The sequence below is a fragment of the Prionailurus bengalensis genome, chromosome B1 (assembly GCF_016509475.1).
Source record: "Prionailurus bengalensis isolate Pbe53 chromosome B1, Fcat_Pben_1.1_paternal_pri, whole genome shotgun sequence".
NCBI classification, from domain to species: Eukaryota; Metazoa; Chordata; class Mammalia; order Carnivora; family Felidae; genus Prionailurus; species Prionailurus bengalensis.
The window spans coordinates 101,496,093-101,516,959 of NC_057344.1; the positions used below are offsets into that span (position 1 = coordinate 101,496,093).

Sequence of the window (20,867 nt, forward strand, 5' to 3'; positions counted from 1 at the left end):
GCACAGAGCCCTATGGGGACTCCATCCCACGACCCTGGGATTGTGACTTAAGCCAATATCAAGAGTCAAACATTCAACTGACAGAGCCACTCAGGTGCCCCACCAACCATTTCTTTTAACAGAAATACCATTTGCCTATTCACCTTGGTCCAAAGCTTCAGAATCATTTTCAATTCTTTCCTCTATCCCAAACCCATGTTATAAATAACTGCAAAGTCCTACTATGGATTTAACATTTGTACTATTTTTCACATTGACCCCTTTTTCCATGCCTACTAACCTCCAAGCCACTTATGACTCTTAATACCTCTGGCTTTCTTTTTTCTAAACTGGCCTGCTTATATTAATACCTCCCATTTTAATCTCCCACAATTCCCCACATACCTATAATCGAATTCAGAAGTTTTGGACTGTGGACGTGCCTTAGAATCATCTCAATGCTTTTAAAAAAAACAAATGCCAAAGCCCTACCCCCAGAGATTCTGATTGAGCTGGCCTGAGATGGGATCTAGACACAGGTTTTGTTTGTTGTTGTTTTTACTCAGATGATTTTAAAGCACAGCTAAATTTGAGAACCACTGCTAGCCAGTCAAACTGGATCTCAGTTTTCTAACACCCACTTTGTTTTCTTACATCAAATCTATTCAGCAAGTTTTGTCTGACTCCCTCCTTATGGCATGTATTTCTCTGCCTTGGACTGACATTCGTCCATTATGCTTTAACACATTTGTTCAATTTTATAACTTATAAATTAACCTGAAACTTTTGTTCAAATTCCCCTTCCAACCAACCTCTCCTTCCTTCCAACCATTTACACATGGTCATATACAGTAAGTAGTTTTCTACAAAGTTTTTGTTTTTGGCTACTAGATCACGACTTTAGGTAACTAACATCTGAACAAGGCTTCTCATCTCTAAAGATGGATTAGGTGCCTGGGTAGCTCTGTCAGTTAGGCATCTGACTTCGGCTCAAGTCATGATCTCATGGTTCATGAGTTCAAGCCCCACATCTGCACTGACAGTGCAGAGCCTGTCTAGGATTCTCTCTCTGTCCCTCTTCCACTTATACATGCATACCCTCTCTCTCAAAACAAAATAAATGAACTTAAAAAAAAATAAAGATGGATTAGATAACCTCTAAGTTTCTTCCTAGCACTAAAATTATGATTTAGTTTATCAAAACTAACTCTTGGCTTACTAGTGAATGATAGAATCTTGTATATTTTCTCAAATATATACAATTCAAAAAAGTCCTAGGTTTTCTGGTAGTTTTTGCAATTAGAATTATTAACATATCTACTATGATTTGACTAACAACATCAATCTTTTTAATAGTGCAACATAGAGGGGTACCTGGATGGCTCAGTTGGGTAAGCATCTGACTCTTGATTTTGGCTCAGGTCATGATCTCATGTTTTCTTGAGTTTGAGCTCCACAACCTGCTCTGCATGGACCTTGCAGAGCCTGCTTGGTATTCTCGTCCTCTGCCCGTCCCCAGCTCACACTCTGTCTCTCTCAAAATGAACTTAAACAAAATTTTTTTTTAATAGTGCAAAATTGGGGCTCCTGGAAGGCTCAGTCGGTTGAGCGCCCGACTTGCTCAGGTCATGATCTCGCTTGTGGGTTCTAGCCCTGTGTGAGGCTCTAGGCTGACAGCTCAGAGCCTGGAGCCTGCTTCAGATTCTGTGTCTCCCTCTCTCTTTGCTCCTCCCCTGCTCACGCTCTCTCTCTCAAAATAAATAAACATTAAAAAAAATTTTTTTTAAATAGTGCAAAATAGAACATTTAAATTGACTTTGATTACTATAATCCTAATGCAAACAGAACAATGGTACGAAGTAACATCACATAAATCCTTTAATCTAGATGCCAAGTTACTATTACCTTTTACAAATGGATTAAATCAATTTGTCATATTATTACCATATAAACCTGGCCAGAGGAAGCACACATGTTCAGTTTTCAAGTGAAGTTGTTAACTTTAATATTAACATATAAAAAATAATCATGGTAATGAAGTCATTTGCTACTTATTCCTGATAGCTAAGGGCAAAGAATATATGCTGAAAAACATTCCACTTCCTAAATTATAGTCAAATACATTAATAATGAAGTAAAAACTTCCTAGTAGAGAATGGAACGGTAAAAGCTAATGTGCAGCATAAAGGTACTGGCTTGCTGCTAAGAAATGAGGAAAATCCTGTATCAGATAAGATTCCTGGCTATACCCTAGATATCATGAACAGTTTATCTTCCAAGCTGGGCTTATGTTTCTACATCCTCAAAATGAAGACATCAAGCTAAAAAAGCAGTTCCAAAATTGTCTGATAAAATCACTCAAGAAGCTTTTTAAAAATACAGAATACAAAGCTACTCCCCTGGAGATTTTCCTTATATAGTAGGTCTGAACTATTAAGAGACCTACAAATTTTTAACTTTTAACTAGTGACCTATTCGGCTTTATACATGGTTGAGAAGTATTAAGCAAGATACACTCAAACCTACTTCTAGCTCTAGAATTATTCTGCATATAGAATAATGTACATGGTAAATGTTCAATAAATAGAGCAAAATGGCTTGGTAATAGTCTGAGAGAATATTCTAAGAATCAGTAAGTTGTTTATTAAATACTTGGCTATTTTTATTATATCAAATCAGTGAAATAATGGGGAAAAAAATCCTCCAATTGTCAAAACCTCCAATTGGCCAAAAGGAGGATTTAAAGATTTGTTTTCCAGATGTTTAAAGACATGAAACTCTTGGGATTAAAAAAAAAAAAAAAAAAAAATATATATATATATATATATATATATAGGAGGTAGGGTAGGGTTTAAGATGAGAACTGTCTAGACCCCTCTGTTCTTTGTTTCACTATTTCAATGTTTCAAAAAGGGATCGTACTTTTTCGCGAAACAGCTATACGTAAAACTGCCATGAAATACATCATTCTGAAGATGGGGGAGAGTAGATTTAGGAAAAGGAGGCAATTTCAAAACTTAAATCAATCTTCTGTAACTGAATCCTCTGAGTTGGTTCCGACATCAATTTTAAGGTAAAAACATGACTAGTTTTTAACTCACTTCCTTTCACTTTAAAGAACATTGTTTTTTACATTTCACTTTTCTTAGTAATAATTGGAATATTCTATGGTTTGGATTTTGAAAACCATATAATCATTATTGCAGACTATAATTTAAGGTTTCACCTTAGGCCTTCACAAAAAGAAATCATACCTGCTTTTCACATTTCATTTTCCTGCTGGGTTATAAACTGTTGACAGGAAACTACTCAATTACAGAAATCCCATTTTGGTTTTATTCACAATTAAATTATCTAAATAAAACTCTGAAATGAAAAAATTGGCAGTCAGAAAATATGCTGGAAAGGAACTATTTCTGTCAAGCTGTAGTAGCTGAGGAAAGGGACAAAATCATGGAATAAGGAAAGAAAGCTAGCCCATCTATTTGGTATGTTAGTTTCATTTAAAATATCAAATAGGGGCACCTGGGTGGCTCTGGCTCAGTCTGTGTGTCATGATCCCACTGCTCATGGGATAGAACCCCTGCTTGGGATTCCCTCTCTGCCCCTCCCCCCACCCACGCACTGTCTCTCTCAAAATAAATAAACAAACATTAAAAAAGAAAGAAGTATCAAATAAATGGTAGTGGGCACTGTAAAAAATTTCAGCTTTGCTGGTGCTTTCAAAGACTTAGCACTTTAAAATGATGATCAGTATTAGGTTGGAAAGCCTAGAATTCATAAGCACTTATAAGGACACACCCTAATATTTTTTTCTTCTAGGTGTAAACCTTCACAAAGGAGGAAGTTTTGAATCAAAGTGTTTATGCTTTGCCATCTAACAAGCCTGTCAGACGTCTGAAACTCTAACATACTGCTACTTCCAAATCATGCAAGAGTGCACATAAAGCCCTAGCAGCAGCAGACCACCATCTTAATATTATAATTTTAATGTATTCTGCATATAGTCAGAAGTTAAAAATCCAAAACATACCGCATTCTCATTAACACTATTAATCTCTTTCAATACAAGCTACAGCTTCTTAGTCTGGGTATTATAGCTACAGACAGCTTTTACACCAGATCCTAATTATACCAAGAGTCTGAATAATAACAGAAAAAAATTATGCAGTATTTTGAGGGAGTCTGTGTTTATATACTTCATTAAGGAGCCAATCTTAAACAAAAACCCAATACTAAGGGACCACTGATAACATTACATAACTTGAGTATGAAAGAAAATAACTTCACATTTTGAAATACTATAGATTACGAAGTAGCCTCCAAAACAAATACTCATTTATAAAAATGCTCCTGCTTTCAGAGCATAGAGAAAATTTTTGATTACATCAAACGTCACAATGCCAACTAATAGGTTTACTGGCTTGAGGGAAAGGATTAAAACAAGTTTCTATCCCTTATGCCTTGTCCAATTAAAACAAAATCAAGGCTCGTTTACAAAGAAGTACTAAAACAAGTAGCCAAATCATCTAAAAGATAATGACCAAAACAAAAAAGCTGGTAAAAAAGAGTTTTGGTAGCCTAAATCACAGGTTCAAATTTTGTCAGCATCTTATTCTGAAATGCAGAGAATTATTCAGGTTTGACATAGCACTTAGGCATGGGGAGTTGGGTAAAACTGAGTTTGAAGATTCGCATAAACGAAATTTTATCAGATCAAAGATTCTAGCTATGAGTGGTTTCAGCAGATCAAAAAATAAAAATATTTATTTTGTCTATATAAAGTTTCAGGCCCTGAGATATCTTATTCCACAGAACATGACAAAATGTCATTTGATCAGGCCATATTAAACACTTATTAAAATAAAAAGGTAGGGACAGGAATGTTTTTAAAGCCTCTCTTTGATAATGTGAACTATTTCCCTTGGTACACTCTAACATCTAGCATGTTTTACTAAAGTGACACAGCTAGAGACTCCTAGCATGCATATAGAACTAAGTTCTTTAAGTTTTACTGATAAAGATTAATTTTTGACTAACCCAAGAAAATAAAACATTTTCATAAATTACAGATATGTTCCATTTTCCAAGAAATTATGATATACACAAAACCTCTTGCTTACAAAATAGCCAAAGTAGAGAGTGATTGTTAATATTAACTGCAAAAAAAAGTTCACTTTATAAAGTGATTCATTAGGGCATCCGTTGAAAGAGAATTTGGATCACAAAATTTTGATTAATGCATTTCCCAGGAAACATCTAAATCTGAGCTCACCTAAGAGATAAAATGGGTGTGCATGAAGAAAGAGTCAAAGCAAATGACAAAAATTACCATAATAGTACAGGTTAATAAATGAAGAAATCAAGAGACGGTTTCATTAATTAATATATTTTCTGCATTATAGTTAACATAGGTACTTTCTTCGTGTCACCTTACTTTCCGTTACGTATTGATATTTTGTTATATTCAGACATGAGTACATTTCAACAGTCTTTTGCAATAAATATCATAAAATAATAGATTCGCATAATAAATATTCTTTACAATAAAAAAGTTTAACAGACTTTTGTCTTAAAAATAGTCAGAATTCAACTTTGTGATTTATACATAAAATATACAAAAAAGCACCACAATTTGTGGTTAAGGCAATGAAAACACAGAAAAAATTAGAATTACCCAGCTGTTAGCTAACCAAAGGGCCAAAAGGACCATTAAAGGGCCAAGATCACTTTAGGCAGCATAGTTCTGTGACACCTATAGACTGATCAGCTGTAAATATCAACTTCAGTTATCCAAGTGCCCTCAATGACGAGAAATTTGGTAAAAAGTGTGGGGTGTGGCAGGAAGGTAGTTGAGTCCTTCACAAACATGAAAGCTAGAATAAAGATGAGCAAGAAACAACCAATTTATCTCCAATGTGAAGATTTATATTGTAAAGCAAATCTAAAATTACATAGGAAAAGAAAAATACCTGGCATCTCCAGAAAAAAAAAAAAAAACTGAGGGGAAAGAACTTTGAGGGGCAAGGAGAGGGCAGTGGTTAAACGAAAATTTTTATGTTATAACAAAAATATATCCCCCCATGCTTCTTAAGGGGCCAATGCTATGAAGACAGCCCTACTGGAGACAAACTTAACACATAGCTTAATTAAGCAATAAAAATGTTGTTTCTTTAAAAACCAGTTTCCCTGCTCCCAGAGTACCCAATCAAAAACAGCTCTAAATCACTGCAGATTGACTGGGTATGTGTGTGGGTATGTTCATTTATACAACAACTTTTTGAAAAGTTGCTTGCAGAACAAAACGGCTCCCCAAAGCCCACTGGCTCTCAATACCCTCCTGCGTGGATGGCAGAGGCTCTTGTCATAAGTGGGAGCCAGGTGCAGTTTCATAGTCCACTCTTACTGAAGATCATCCATTAGAGAAGAGTAAGATCCATGAGTCAAACCTTAGGAACAGGGGAAGAAAGGTGGGAAAATTGTAGAGAAAATAAAACCAGTATGCCATAGAATCTTTTTAACAGCCACAGCTTGAAAGCCAGAAGTTCAGGAGGTCCAACGCACTTCCAGAAATCATGATGGTTTACCCTGACCCCTGGAGGGGCAGCTCTCCAGCTTACAATAGACAGTGTTGGAGTTCTTACATCTGCATCCTGGGCGATGGATCCAGTCATAACACCCCCTGCAAAGCTTCAGGCATCCCTTAGCAGGAGGATAACAGAGTAAGCAAGGTAAAAATAGAGACATGGCTCCCATACACAGGTACCTAGAGCAGCAGTGGGACTGTGAACAGGAGCAAGGATTATCCGAATAAGAATCCCCTTCATCGTCATTGGAGCAGTGGTAGAAGATGCCCTTGACTAAGCACATGCAGGTTCCATATTCCACCATACTCTCGGCAGAGCAAAGGCACTGACGATTGCAGGCCAAACAGGATGGCAGGGTCCTGGGAGCTGTGCATTCTCCACACTTGCACTTCCCACACTGTTCACAAATAAACTTGTGCTGTGTCAGGTCCTCTTTCAAGGAACCCTTCAAGTCATCAACAATCAGTTGCTTAGGCTGGGTCCGGATTGCCCTTTCAGACCTATGGCCAGGCACTGGTCTGGTTGGTGGTGACCTTCCTAACAGTCCCTGCTCTGAAGAGGCACTGCTGTTGCTCCCAGAACTGGCTGCACTTCCAGTGCTGGTCGATCTGCTCAAAATGGGGCCTCGGGCATTATTTAAGAGTCCTGCATGTCCCAGGTGGCTTGTAGGTCTGTGTTCATAGTTGTTATTCACATTAATTGGTATGATTTCGTGAGTCCTTTCATGCTTTTCTTGTCTTGGTGCTGTTCGAGGCGCAGGTCTTTTCACCACTGATGGCCCTTCTGTGTATTCATTGCTGCCTCTGATGGCCTTGATCTGGTCTAAAGACAAAATAGCAGCAGGCTGAATTTCTCTCTCATAGTCTAACCTCTGACGGCTATCCAATGTAGGCTGCTGGATCACAACTAATGAACTGCCACTGCCATGCTGATTTTGGGGATCCATGTGTAGTGATCGCGAATTCTGGCAATCAGTGGAAACCTGGCATGCATCTGAAATCCTAAAAGGAAATCAAAGATGAAAAAATAAAAAATAAAAAAAAAACCAGAGAGAGAGAGAAAATAAATGACAGGAAGCATTTTGGGGGGGGGGGGAATCCTGTCAAGTCACAAATTGCCTAAACCACCTGGTAATGATCTCCTTCATCAGCGGATTACAATGATGCTGGGGTCCTGGCCAGAGTCCAATTCTAAGAGGCTGAGGACCACATCACAGATGAAGAATGCAGGCAAGAGACCCCATGCCATAAAAGTGAAAAGTTGTTTTCAACTTCTAAAAAGCGGAATCAAGAAGTAATGCCCTCCTGTTTGTCAATCTAACAAATAATTAAAATGGAGTATGCCCTTATAGGGAATATTGAGGATAAGCCCTGGAACAGCTCTCATCTAAAGAAAGCTTGTATCAGTTCATCAGTGTTTTCCTTACAGGAAAACATCCACTTTCTAAAAATTACGTATGGCCTTTCTGCTGTTTACTGTTATAAGCACTAGATTAACAATGAGAAATTAGTCAAGGTATACTTCATGCATTACAAAAAATCCAAGAGACATCAAACTAAAATGGAATCTCAAAGTAAGAGGGCATTATACTTAGAAACCAAGATTATAAAGGTAACCCATTATTTATCTACAAGATGTAAAGATGAGTATAGAGGAATACAACAGCTCTTGGTATTTTACAGCCACTACAACACACACACAAAACTCAATGCTGTGATGTTAAAAAGCATTCACATTTGAAATCATGAAAGGATTTTTTTTAAGTTTAAATTAAGGGGTCACTCACATAACAAGATAACTTTCATGTACAAATAAGTATTAGGCCTGTAAGGCAGTATGGAGAAATCTGGGCCATTTTAATTACCACATTTCCTCTAATTTAAAAATCTGTATTGACATGACAGATCTTGATTCTCAAGAGCACTGCCAACTCTGAATCAATGTGCTTCTTGAAATAAGATAAGTACAGTAATATCCCGATAAAAGTAAGCATTTGTATTTCCAGACTAATAGTAAGTTATTTCTAATTTATAATGCATTCTTCACACACACCAAAAAACCACCAAACGTAAGAACATTTCCAATTTCAATCAATGGAATCACACAAATTCCTTCTAAAGTCTACAGATCCCTTCCGAGTCAAGAATGAAAAGAAAAAAATGCCCATTCTCAACTGCCACCTTGAGCCAAAACACCAGCTGAAGGAATAAGGCAGACAGAAGTCCATTTCATTCTGTTAACTAAACTGATTGTCTTCTATGTTAACTTCTTGGAGTTGCCCTCCCTCATTCTCCCAACGAAGATCTCCCAAGTTGCTCCTTAACTCTGCCCTTCTCTGTACAACAGAAGAAACACATTCATGATCTGCCTGGTTTAGTCCTGGAATCCTTAAGGACTGTTCAAATACCCCTTCGATACTCTGCACACACAAGATCATTCCTCCTTGCAAAGAACTCTTAACCCAGTGCTTTAAAAGCAGAGTATCTCCAAGTCCTAAGTCAGATCCCACAGTTAAGAAAAAGGCGTGCAGGATTTGAAGAGTGTAGTAAAAACACCAGGCACATGCTTCATCTGCGTTTTAAATGATGGTCGTAACGAAGTTCAGGCTGCCTGGTAAATCAGATTAGCAGATAAAAAGAAAATTAGCCACCTCTGATCTGAAGCAAAGCCCCTTTTCTAGCACTGACAGTTCTCGGATCCAGCCCCGAACACGCTCGCACGCTCTCGGCAACCTGTCTTCCCCACCGAAAACAGGACTCCAAGTCCAATACCTTTTCGTACAGTCCCATCACATCCTAAGGATCACCGTGGATTTCCGACCCATTTTTGCGTATCTCGCCAAGATTTCTTACAGATCGCGGAGCGCCTTGAGAGCTAATGCAGGCGCCAAAAGCAAGCCCAAGGCATGGAGAGTCAGAAAGAAAGATCTGTCTACACTTTAAAGGAAAAGCCGGATTCCTAAAGAGCCGGGAAGAAATGAGCCGGGGGCAGGGGCAGCAGAGAAGCGTCGCCACACTGCAAGTTACGACGGTGGAGCTGCGCCCTCTGCAATCCGAGCTGGGAGAAGCGGTGAATAAATAGTTGACGGAGAGGAAGGAAAAGGAAAAAGTTATGAATGAAAACAAGTTTTCTCTCTCTCCCTCTCTTTGGGCAGGAGGAGGGGGAGGAGGCTGAGGTTACCATTACCTCAGGAGGGCGGACTTCCCATTTTTAAAGTGGCAGCGCCCTCTCCCCTCCCCTCGCCGTTCCACCGCTCTCAAAACAAGAATAAAGTCGAAGCTCGCTTTGGCGCAGACTAATTCCGTCCAGGGGGTTACCCGCGAATTCCGAGGTTTGCCTCCCCAAACGCGCGCCCGCGCGCGCGCGCACACACGCCCTTTCCCGGCCCCCGGCCTGAGGAAACTCCTTCACAGAAAGCCCGCCGTTGGCACAAGTCACGAAGTTCCTCAGAGTCCTCCGGGGAACACCCCAAAAGCCTCCCAGAATCCATCTTTCGCGTGGAGGGCTCCTTCCAGAGGACAACCCCGGCCACCGCGCCAGCACTGCAGGAAACTGGGGATGGGAGACCCTGCCTCACCGTCCTCGGCCGCGGCCGCAGGTCGCCCACCCGATTGCCCAGCCCCGAGCGCCCCGGGAGAGAGGCGGCCGGAGGGGCGGCGCCGCGCGCTGGGGTCGCCCCTCCACTTCCCCTCCCCCTCTCCGAGCCCCGGAGCCCGCACCTGCCGCGCAGAGCCAGCCGGGTGCGCACGCCCCCCCGCCCCCGCCGGCCGGGAGCGGCCGCCGGACACTCACCTAGGTCGAAGCGGTAGCTGGGGACCAAGCCGTGCGACCCGGCCCAGGTCCCGGTGCGGGCGGCAGCGTGCTCACGCCGCATCAACCGTGGCGGGGAGGACGAGGAGGCATTGCCCCTGCTGCGGCGAGTCCGCCCGCGGCCTCCCCCGCCCCCACCGGGCAGGAGCGCTCCCCGCGGCCCCCTTCCGGCTGCGGAGGACAATTCTCCGGAGTCTCCGCGCGCGGCCCGGCGCAGCAGACCTCTCACAGCTCGCGTTCGCCGCGCAGCTCAGTAACATCCACCTCTGGGGCTTTTCTCTTGCAGCCCCCTTCCACGAACCAGAAAAAAAAAATCCCTTCGGGGGGGCCCTCGAGTCTCCCAGAAAAGCAAGCTGGGGAGCGGTAGTGAGAAGAGTTCGTGACGGGCCCACAGGCTGGCACGCCGTGCTCCGCGTGAGTTCTTCTCCGGTTCCGAACGCTCCTCGCGCGAAAGGAAGGAGTGGCGGCCCCCTGACGACTGAAAATCCACGTCACGGACGTTCGAGGCTTTGCGGCGCCCGGGACGAGTCTCGAACCTGCGTCTGCGGGCTGGTCACGGAACCGCGCAGGCCCCGGCGGAGCCCGGGAGCGCACGCCTGCGAGGTGGAGGCTGCCGCTTCCCCGGGCGGGGGTGGGTGGGATTTTTTTTTTTTTACCCGCTTTTTTAGGGGTAGCGGTGGAAGGACTGAGGCTGGGGGGGTGGGGGGGGGGGTTCTTCTCAAGGGAAGAGGCGGGGCGTCGTCTCTTGGCCCCCGCGCAGGTCGAGGCACTTAACCGATCCTGCACGCTGGGCAAGTGGGGGGCACAGCGTCCCCCGGAACTCCGGTCCTAGCAGGTCAGCCTCTCCGGGGCAGCGCTCACTCCCAGTCCTCCGACCCTCCTGTTCCACGGCCGAAATGCCTGCTACAGAGGATTATCGATGGGAAAATAAAACAAAACAAAACATTAATTTCCTTTTCTTTCTAGGCACTTGGACGCGTAGCGCGCTCAGCCGCCCGGGCGGAGAGTAGAGCGGGGTGGGCCGCTCGCCAGCTCGCCCGCCGCCCGCAGCCCGCTGCCATGTGCTGGCTGTTGCTGCTTCCAGTGATTGACAGGCCGGCGCACAGTCGGCGTGTCAGCAGCGAACCAAAGTAACATGCAGTCTTGCACGTTTTGCCGAAGTGCTTTTGCCCCTTGGAATGCCTAGGAGTTCAAACAACGTTCAAGCAACGCCTCTGCGCATTGGAAATCAATACACAGAGACGGGAAATTCAGGTTTTAAACAATTGCTTCGCTCGGGGTTCGGTCGCCAACAATGCCTAAACAAACATGTATTTGGTCCACACACCGAGTGCCAGACCCTCTTCGGCATTAACCACTCTGTTTTTCACACAACCGACCGTTTCAGACTTTAAACTTGTTACCCTTCGGATAAGGAAAAAAAAAAAAATGAAAGGGACCCTGTTTTTTCTCTTAACAGTAGCATTTAAGAGCATTAGTTTTAGCAGTGGGAATACTACTGGTAATTTGAAATGCAACCAGTAATCTTACATCCAAAGCGAGTTCAAAGAAATGTTCAAGTCCTTGTTAAAAGCCAACATTTCTCACCTAATCTTTCCTAAAATATCTACGGAATGAAAGGAAGGAAACAGTTCTTACCTAACGCAAAGATTGGAAATTGCTTTTCAGGCACATTTACAGCGACTGTAGCAGTTCCTTATCCAGGGTAAGGAGCTCGGTCTGCTGCTATCACTCTGCAAACCACTGCGTGCCTTACAGAGCAATCCCACTCCGGCTCCGCAGAATTTCAGCAGCTCGCCTCCACCTCCACCTCCACTCCAGGACACGCCTCCAGTGATATCATGTGTCAATCACGCGGGCTGCCTGAAAACCTGGAACAGGATTTCTCCAACAGTCGTTTTCTCCTTCGTTTATGTGTACCAACTTGGAAATGTTGCCCTGTACTCTCTGTGATAAACATCCTCTGAAACTTTGAGATTACCTCTAAAATTCCTACAAATGCAGTTTGTCACAGAAGAATCCTTTAAGTTGAGTTATCAATCTCTGTGAAAGTATTGGTGAACACAACTTTCAAGGTTGAGTTAAAAAATACTTTTGAATAAAAGAAGATTAAAAAGTTGTATGCCAAGCCATCACTTCTGATCAGCTAGAGAGAAAACGTATATTGATATGTAAAAGATAATATAACATTACAGTTCGTAGTTGAAGCAATATTCACAATACGTGCAATCTGAAGGTTCAGAAGGTAGCACTCCTTACTGCAAACGTATATAACATTACCTCATAAAGGTGAAATTTCCTGCTGTAGATTTTATAACAAGTGCTCTGTCTTGGTTTGGGATATGATTTCCTAAAACTCAAAAACCCCAACTTTCTTCAATTTTGTAATTAATTTGTATCATTTTGCAAAAAAACCCCATCCACAACCAACTAATTTATTTTTAAAAATCAGTTAATTGGAAATCAATTAAAATAGATTACCAGGAAGTTTTATAATTCTTAATGATACATGTTTTGTTACTGGGAAAAAAAGATATTTTAATCAGTAGGAAACTCGCTTTGTTTCTTACAACCTATGGGATTTTAGACCTTTATTATCAAAATTGTGTACTTTATGCTTCAGCGAGGATAACTATATGTGAAATTTAAAATTCCACAGAGACTCTTAAAAGATACCTAAAAACCAAAAACATATAGTAAGTGGAGAGGAAGTAATTTTTCCAGGTACTAGATTTCAGAAGTAGCTTAAAGTCTTTGACAAAATACAGCAAACAAAACAAACCTCAGAATCTAGAACATGTATAAATTTGGATATGGAAATTTTCAGTTCTTAAGCTCCTTTACAATAACAAGTGATTCTGTTGAAGCTGTTTTTTTCTAGACTTTCAAATGTTTGAGCACTTAAAAAAATTAGAAGTTGTATTTGGAATTAACCTCTTTGGAACCTAGGGCATTGCTAAGACCATCAACAAGAAGGAAGGAAGCATCACTAGAAAATAATATAGAACAAGAATGAAGCCAAAAAGCTACATATTCACTCAATATAAACGGTATTAAAATGGGCTTTTAAAAAAGATAAAATCAACATTATTGTACATACTTTCTATTTTTTTTTTCTTAGATTTCATACTTTGGGATGTAATGAACTTTAACCAATGATGGATAGGTTTCTTGACCATTATGAATGGACTTGGAATAGTCAAATCAGAAATAGAATATCATATCAGAGTATCCTGTTTGGATCTTCAAAATTGTCTTCTCAGCTATTACCACAATTTTAGGATGAGCGGTCAGTTCACCAATATGATAAAACCAGGAGAGGGAGCACTGAACATTCTACTTCCATAAATCCTATAAAAATATATTTGAAAGATTTCTGTTACAAATAAGCTTCAAACTCAACCGCAGATGTATAAAATTATAATTTGCATGAGATTTAAGTATTTTTGAATTACAATAATAAGTTAAATCCATGAAATTTTAACTGTAACAGCATCATTATGGGTCATGTTCTATTTAGAAATCAAATATTAGGCTGCACAGGTTGACCAATGACCCTTTACATCATTTAGCGATAAAATACATCAGTATGTTTTTCTCTAACTATTACATTACAAATAAATATAGGTGTAGTCTTGCCACCTGATCTAGAAGACATTTAATAAAACCTGCCTCTCTTTTTGATTACCTACAACTCAAGAATTTGTAAACATTGTAAACTTTTAGTTTAAAATAGACATTGCTCTTTATTTAGTAAGTTTAATTTCTGTTTACCATACCTAGGAATGGATAGCTGAAGTATGAAATTTTCCTGGAAAGGAAAAACAATGTAAATATCCATGGGAAAGTCTTACGATAATATTCAGTTCACTATTAAGATATGTGTAAAAGAATAAAGTGGAATGGAGAGTGAGCCCGAATGTCTTGTTCACTTTCGTGTGGAAACAAGAGAAGCCATCTCTTCTGCTGATATGATTTTTGAAAGAAAGAGTAAAATAAAATGAAAAAACAATCTGATAACTCCTCACAACCGCTAGTAATTAAAAAAACAAAAAACAACGGTGTGCTACTCAGAAGCTTAACTTACTCATTTATCTACTTTATTTGCCAAAGTAGCAGAATCATAACGTGTTCCAAGCTTTTGAAAAATACCTTATTAATTCTTCCAAGAATTAATCATATTAATAAATATAATTTTTTATCTTGTTGAGAAATAAAATAACCCCATAAATTGGTAAGTTAGCCTATAAGTATCTAATAAATTAATGAAGAACCAGGAATGGAAACTAAGTCTCTACTTTCCTTTTAGGGCAATAGTCACTGTATTACTATACTTCCCAAGAAAAACTGGCAAGGATAGCCATTTTATTTTCAGTTTCCTTTTGTAAACAGTCTTTGTAGTTGACAGAAATAGACCAACCTATTCTGTAAATTTTCCATAAACATTCTCTTTATTTTCATAAGCTCAATTCTCATCCTTCTGCCCTATTTGAAACACAAATGTTCTGTATTGACTTCAAATTCTGGAAGTGGACAAATCAAACAATACATTGAGTAAATTATACTGAATGATTTGTAAAGTTTCTGTCCACTCTATAATTCTACAACTAATCATTTGTATACTTTGTCACAAGTGATTCTATTTTTCACAAGTTGTAAGAAGGAAAAAGAAATGCACATGGAAGGGCTCTGAATTGCCCTCTACTCCTTAAGTGTCATATTCCTTTACAGAGAATCAAAGTGACAAGAGTTCAGACAAACGGCATCACTACTATATATTAAAGATTTTAGTAACTAAATCCACATGGTAAGGTTGTATAAGGAAACATCTTTGCCCCAGTACAAAACAGTCTTCATTTCTTATCTAGTCAATTGAAGAATAAATCCTCTCTTCTTTCCTCCTCCATAATATTAAATGTTCACTTCTGAACCTTCCCTTGTTCTTCTTTCTCACAAGAAAAGAAAATCTGCCTCTTCTCCTGATTTGACTTCTGAATGCCTCCTATAGTGATCATCTGGTATCATCTTTGATTCTGGTCAGCAAAAGCTATTAATCTTTCATTTCCATAACTATTTACTGCTATCTTCATCTTCAGAGACAAATGCATAAGAACATAGGTTGATTTAAAACCTATAACTGTCCCCAGAGATGAAACAGCGAAACAGCAAAACAACAAAATCATGTTTTCATTAAAATAAAAACGACTTAAAACATCTCCTGGGGCTTGCCTACTTTAATCCTTATTTCCTATACTGAAAAAAGAAAATGCAAAAAAACTTACAAGAAAAATTTTTTGAACACTTTGGTTTTCTTTAAATTGCAATTCTCTTGGAGAATTTAAAAAATTCCATGTACAAATACATTTCACGTGGTAACAATAATTGATAGGCTACATGTGTTGAAAATCTGAGTTTTGGCTATATCATTCTTCTATATCATGATCTATAACTTTAGCTGATATGCCGTATTTGCCCATAATGTCCCTATGTCCAATACTCCAAGTGTGAAAATGGCATGATATTGAGAAAAGAATAACTGATGTAGCGTCAGATGATACGAAGTTCAGGTCTCGGCTTTGCCACTTTCTAGCTTGGTGACCTTCACTTAATTTCTCTTAGCCTGCTTTCTCATCATGCTCATTAACCTGAAGTTAATAACAATCCTTCACCTTCCCAAATTGTAGCACTACTGTAGTCTTAATGTATGTATATGGAGTACTTTGTAAAATTTATAGCTCGGTATAAATTCTGTAAGTTAGCTGTAAGTTAGCAGTCTCAGACACACTGTATGATGAAGAAATGTTTCAGGTTTCCTCTTTCTAGGTGCTTCATCCCTAAATAATGAATTTATTTATCTTATAATTGTTTCAATTCAGTTTGCTTTTGTTTTTCTAAGGCTGAACTCAGTTTTAAGTAATTGTATTTCTGCGTGTGTGCATGTGTATATGTGTATGTGTGTGAGTTTGTGTGTGTGTTTTAACTGAGATTTTGGAACAGCTATATGCTAATAATTTCAGATTAAGAAACTTTATGACCCTGATAACTTTAACATTTATCTGGAATGTTTAATCATTTACATTTTACTTTCAGTTAAGATAAAGTTCATTGCAAATAATAAAAACATCTTCTATGAAATTTGTAAGCTCTTTGTGATCATTTGGATTTAACAAAACAAATATATGTTTTAAAAAAGTAATTGGATAGCATTTTAAAAGTTGAAAATAAATAGAAAAGTAGAAAGCAGATAACCTTCTACATACTTTCATACTCTTGCTTCTTTCTGATAATCTCTTAGAATGTTTAATTTGATAATAAGTATGCCAGATATGGAAGCAGATAGTTTCTGCCAATTACCAAAGTACTATATGAATCTAATGTTTGTATTAATTTTTAAAATTGATAGCAGAGAGGTAGGTCATGGAACCAATGAATTTCAACTAACAAAAAACCTGTGAAGCGCCACCTATTGTTGAAAATAAGTCATTTCAAATTTCAATCAAAACTTGAATATTGCGCTTTAGTCTAGCAATTAGACCCATCAGTTTATACTGATCAGTGTTTTATAGTCTTTTTTACCTTAAGTTACAATATTATGTTATGATTTAAGGTGTTACTTTTCAATAAAACTGCAAAAAATGTACTATATACATTGGATGCTTTTTGAAGAATCTGAAAGATAAAAAATAACCTACTGTACCTGTATGAAGTTATAATATCAGTGGAGAAGCATAAAATAATGATATTGACTTTTAACCAACATATATCCAAAATTTGGACATATATCCAAAAAGATGTTTTCCCACTCAAAGTAGTTACTTAAAAAAGGTGTATACTTCTTCCAGCAATGCCACAATTGGATAAATCTTTCTTTAAAATCCTTGATTACAAATACCATCTGGACCTACACATCACATTCTTTTGAAGAAGCTCAATCTTGTATATCAATGCTGTATATGGTATAGTGCATATAGTGCATATATTATAAATAATATCAGTATTAGAAAAATATTTCCCTTTTGAAGATGGATTTGGATTTTGTTAACCCATAAATCTATAGGAGCCAGTATATGGAGTAGGATGAGTGCTCAAGCTGAGTAGAAGTCTCAGAAGAAAAACAACATACCAAAATAAAAATTACAAAACTGTTCAAAAATGTTAAAGGATCACTGGCTACCGTGGGAAGAATCAACAGTGAAAGTACGTAATTATTCCTTTGACACGTAACATGAAGTATATATTGCTATAAAATATAAGATATTAGTTATTATAGGAAGAAGAACTTGAATCTCATTCTAGAATAAATAGGATTCATAAGAGAGGCAAAGAAAAAGACAAATCGATCTTTAGGTCATGGCAGAAGGAAACACCAGAAGGAGAAAATAGGCAACAGGCACATCATGATCACAATTGTTTTACAAGACCGGCGTGACTGGAAAGCAAAGCTTCTTTTGTAAAATCATAATTGTCAAAATTGGAAAACTAAGGCAAGGACAAATTTCAGAGGGATTTTAATGCCACAGTGAGGATTTGGACTTGATCTCAAGGAAATCAAGAGCAAAGGAGTTACCTGATGAAAGAGTCTCTTCCTAAAAGATTTGACTGTGAGGATTGCAGCAAGAAAAGGCTAATGTCACATAACTGCCTTAGAGATGAGTACAGTAACCTAATGAGTGGTAAACAGAACTTGGACCAGAGTACCAGTGAGAAAAGAGGAGAGAGGACAAGATCTAACTTAATATGAAGGTTTATTACATGCCTAGTTATTAAATGATATGATAACAATAGATAGAAGTTTTGCCCACAAGGTTTTAAGAAAACCTTAAAGAATGGTAAAATACACCTAATTTGGTCAGTTATACTAAGGACACTTACTGAAAATAAACCAGTAATGGAGTGGCTGGCTGGCTCAGCGGGTGTGACTCTTGATCTTGGAGTCATGAGTTCAAACTCCACATTGGGCATAGAGCTTACTTACTTAATTAATTAAACCAGTTATATAAGGATATTTGAGCTCATAAAGTTTACACAATTCCTCCAATGTTATGAACCTTCAAGAGTGAGAGAAAGAATTCATAATTCATCAGAGAAGTTAGAAAGGTATTGTGTACTCTTTTCCATTTTCTTCTGTTCAATTTTGGAAAAAAAGGGAAGAGAAAGAATTTCAGGGACAGATATGTTCATAAGAGATCACTAATATTTATAACTATATCTGGCCAACCCAAGGAATGACAATTTGATTATATTATGCTCCTATCTCAGAGACATCAAGCAGTATATATGCTCCAGAATTAACCAATTCAGGCATAGAAAAGATTACTTGAAAAATTCTCCCATGTCAGGAGATTGTGTAAATATTAGAAAACAAAGCCATAAAAGATCTCAAATTCTATATAAAAAAATGGGATCAAAGATTTATAACAGCAAGTTAGTGATACTCTTGTGATTTTTTGAAAAAACATTTAAAACTTTACAATTCACTGTCAAACTGTATGCAATAAATAAGTCATGGACTTCCCTTTCTTGCAAGACCATTTTAGTTTATGCATTCATTTACCAAGTGTACATTAGTAGTGTGCTTGGTACGGTGCTAAGTGCTGGTGATGCAAATTCCTGCAGAAGCCCTAGTAGTGACATTCTCTACCATGAAACTATGCCTCACAGCTGATTGGATTATAGGTGGGCTCAGGACCTAAATATAGCTAAAAAAAAAAAAAAAAGAGAAAAGAAGAAGAAGAAGAAGAGCTGGGCTATTATAAGCCTGGTAGTTATGGAGAGAAGACAGTTATTTTATGAAATAGAGCTACGATGTCATGAGGCAAAAGGCAATGAAGGACTGTAAGTGAATAAAATTTAGGAGAAATGAGTATCGTTAGGTAATAAACAAAATACCACATCTAATCAAATCTAAGATGTCATTATTTGTATGGTACACTTTTATTTTATGGACTACTATGAAAGAAAAAATACTGCTGATTAATATAAGACACAATGCTTTCTTATCACTTAGAGTTTTGTTTTCTATTTATTGATAGGGCTTTAAATGCGCTTTTGTACATAGATTTTTATCATATGTCAGTCTTATACACACAGGAAAAGAAAAGATATGCAGAATAAGTTGACTAGGGCTCCTAAAACTTCTTCATAGTCTAATTCTTCTGAATCACTATAGATTGAGTCATCAGTGCTAGTGTTTTTCTATACAACATGTTCTGGCCATCAAGAACACTGGGCAGAAGTTCTTAAAAGATGCAACAGTTCTTCAAAGAACACTGCATCATTATTTTCAGAATTTCTTCCAAGCCACTAACACTTACTCTGCAAGTTTTGATACTGGAGCATTTTTTTATCTTATCACAAGTGCCAATAGAAGGTTTTCAGACAATAGTCAGAACTCATAGCTCTACCTCATATGGTCCTTAAATAGTTTCCCAAGTCAAACATGAAGAGGTTGTAGTTGTCTACTCATGCAGCCAGGAATAACACACGTTTGCCCATGGTCAGGCAATAACCACCTCATCACTTGTCTCGTGCCTGGTAGACAGTAATTGTACAATGCAACCCAATTTCAGAAGTATTAAAATGCGGTTGAAAATGTGCCTCTTGGATAAAAGTGGCTAGCATTTTATCTTTACAGGAATCTTAATGCTTTCCTTATCTAACCTTTGTACCTATGATGCACAAAGAGGTTTAGTATTTTGCCCAAGATTATACAGTTGACAAGTGGTGGTGCAAGGATCTGAACCCAGGTATATGGAGGGTGAGGGAGTTGGTTGGTAGAAAGAAAAGAAGACCAGAAAGGATGGGATAGCTGAATTGCTGTACTAACAGGGCGTGTGTCACTGAAGATCTGCCACCAGCCTACTGTTGATCCCAAAGCTCCTTGGCTCTTAAGGCAGCTCAGCTATACAGTGGCTTCTTTCTTTCTTTCTTTCTTTCTTTCTTTCTTTCTTTTTCTCATATTCATATTTCTTTTTTTTAATTTTTTTTAATGTTTATTTTTGAGAGAGAGAAAGACAGAGCACGAGTGGGGGAGGGGCAGAGAGAGAGGGAAACACAGAATCTGAAGCAGGCTCCAGGCTCTGAGCTGTCAGCACAGAGCCCAACGCGGGGCTCGAATTCACAGACCGTGAGATCATGACCTGTGCCCAAGTCGGACGCTTAGCCGACTGAGTCACCCAGATGCCCTCGTATTTCTCTTTCTACCATATTTTATTGGGGTGGCCTGACTTAGTATCTGCTCTTTACAACTAATAATCCTAATAAATATAAGCATGGATATATGCCTGGGAGAACTGGGAATGCTGCACAAAGAAGGGCACACTAAGCTTAAATTTGTTGGATAGGAAACAAAATTGGGGTGGGGGAGGGGAGGAAACAGAGGGAGGCCTTCTAGAAGAGCTAAATATGTGTGCAAAGATACAAAGGGTGAAATAATCAGGGAATATGTTCAGGAATTCAAAGTTGTCAAAGCAGAAAGTAAGGAGGTGGAAA

The 20,867-nt window shown here is 38.8% G+C and overlaps 1 protein-coding gene across 2 annotated transcripts; it reads right to left on the minus strand.

Annotated features, from left to right (window-relative positions):
* Positions 1-5,347: 5,347 nt before the first annotated feature.
* SPRY1 (sprouty RTK signaling antagonist 1) lies at positions 5,348-10,471 on the minus strand. 2 transcript variants are annotated; one of them, XM_043568913.1, is made up of 2 exons: positions 10,359-10,471; positions 5,348-7,567 (listed from the first exon to the last, which is right to left on the minus strand). In XM_043568913.1, exon 2 carries the CDS (start codon positions 7,510-7,512, stop codon positions 6,553-6,555), a length of 960 nt encoding a protein of 319 aa, XP_043424848.1. In that variant the 5' UTR covers positions 7,513-7,567; positions 10,359-10,471; the 3' UTR covers positions 5,348-6,552. The 2 variants fall into 2 exon arrangements, with proteins under 2 accessions (XP_043424848.1, XP_043424856.1); XM_043568921.1 differs by lacking the exon at positions 10,359-10,471 and adding an exon at positions 9,338-10,160.
* Between the last annotated feature and the right edge of the window lie 10,396 nt (positions 10,472-20,867).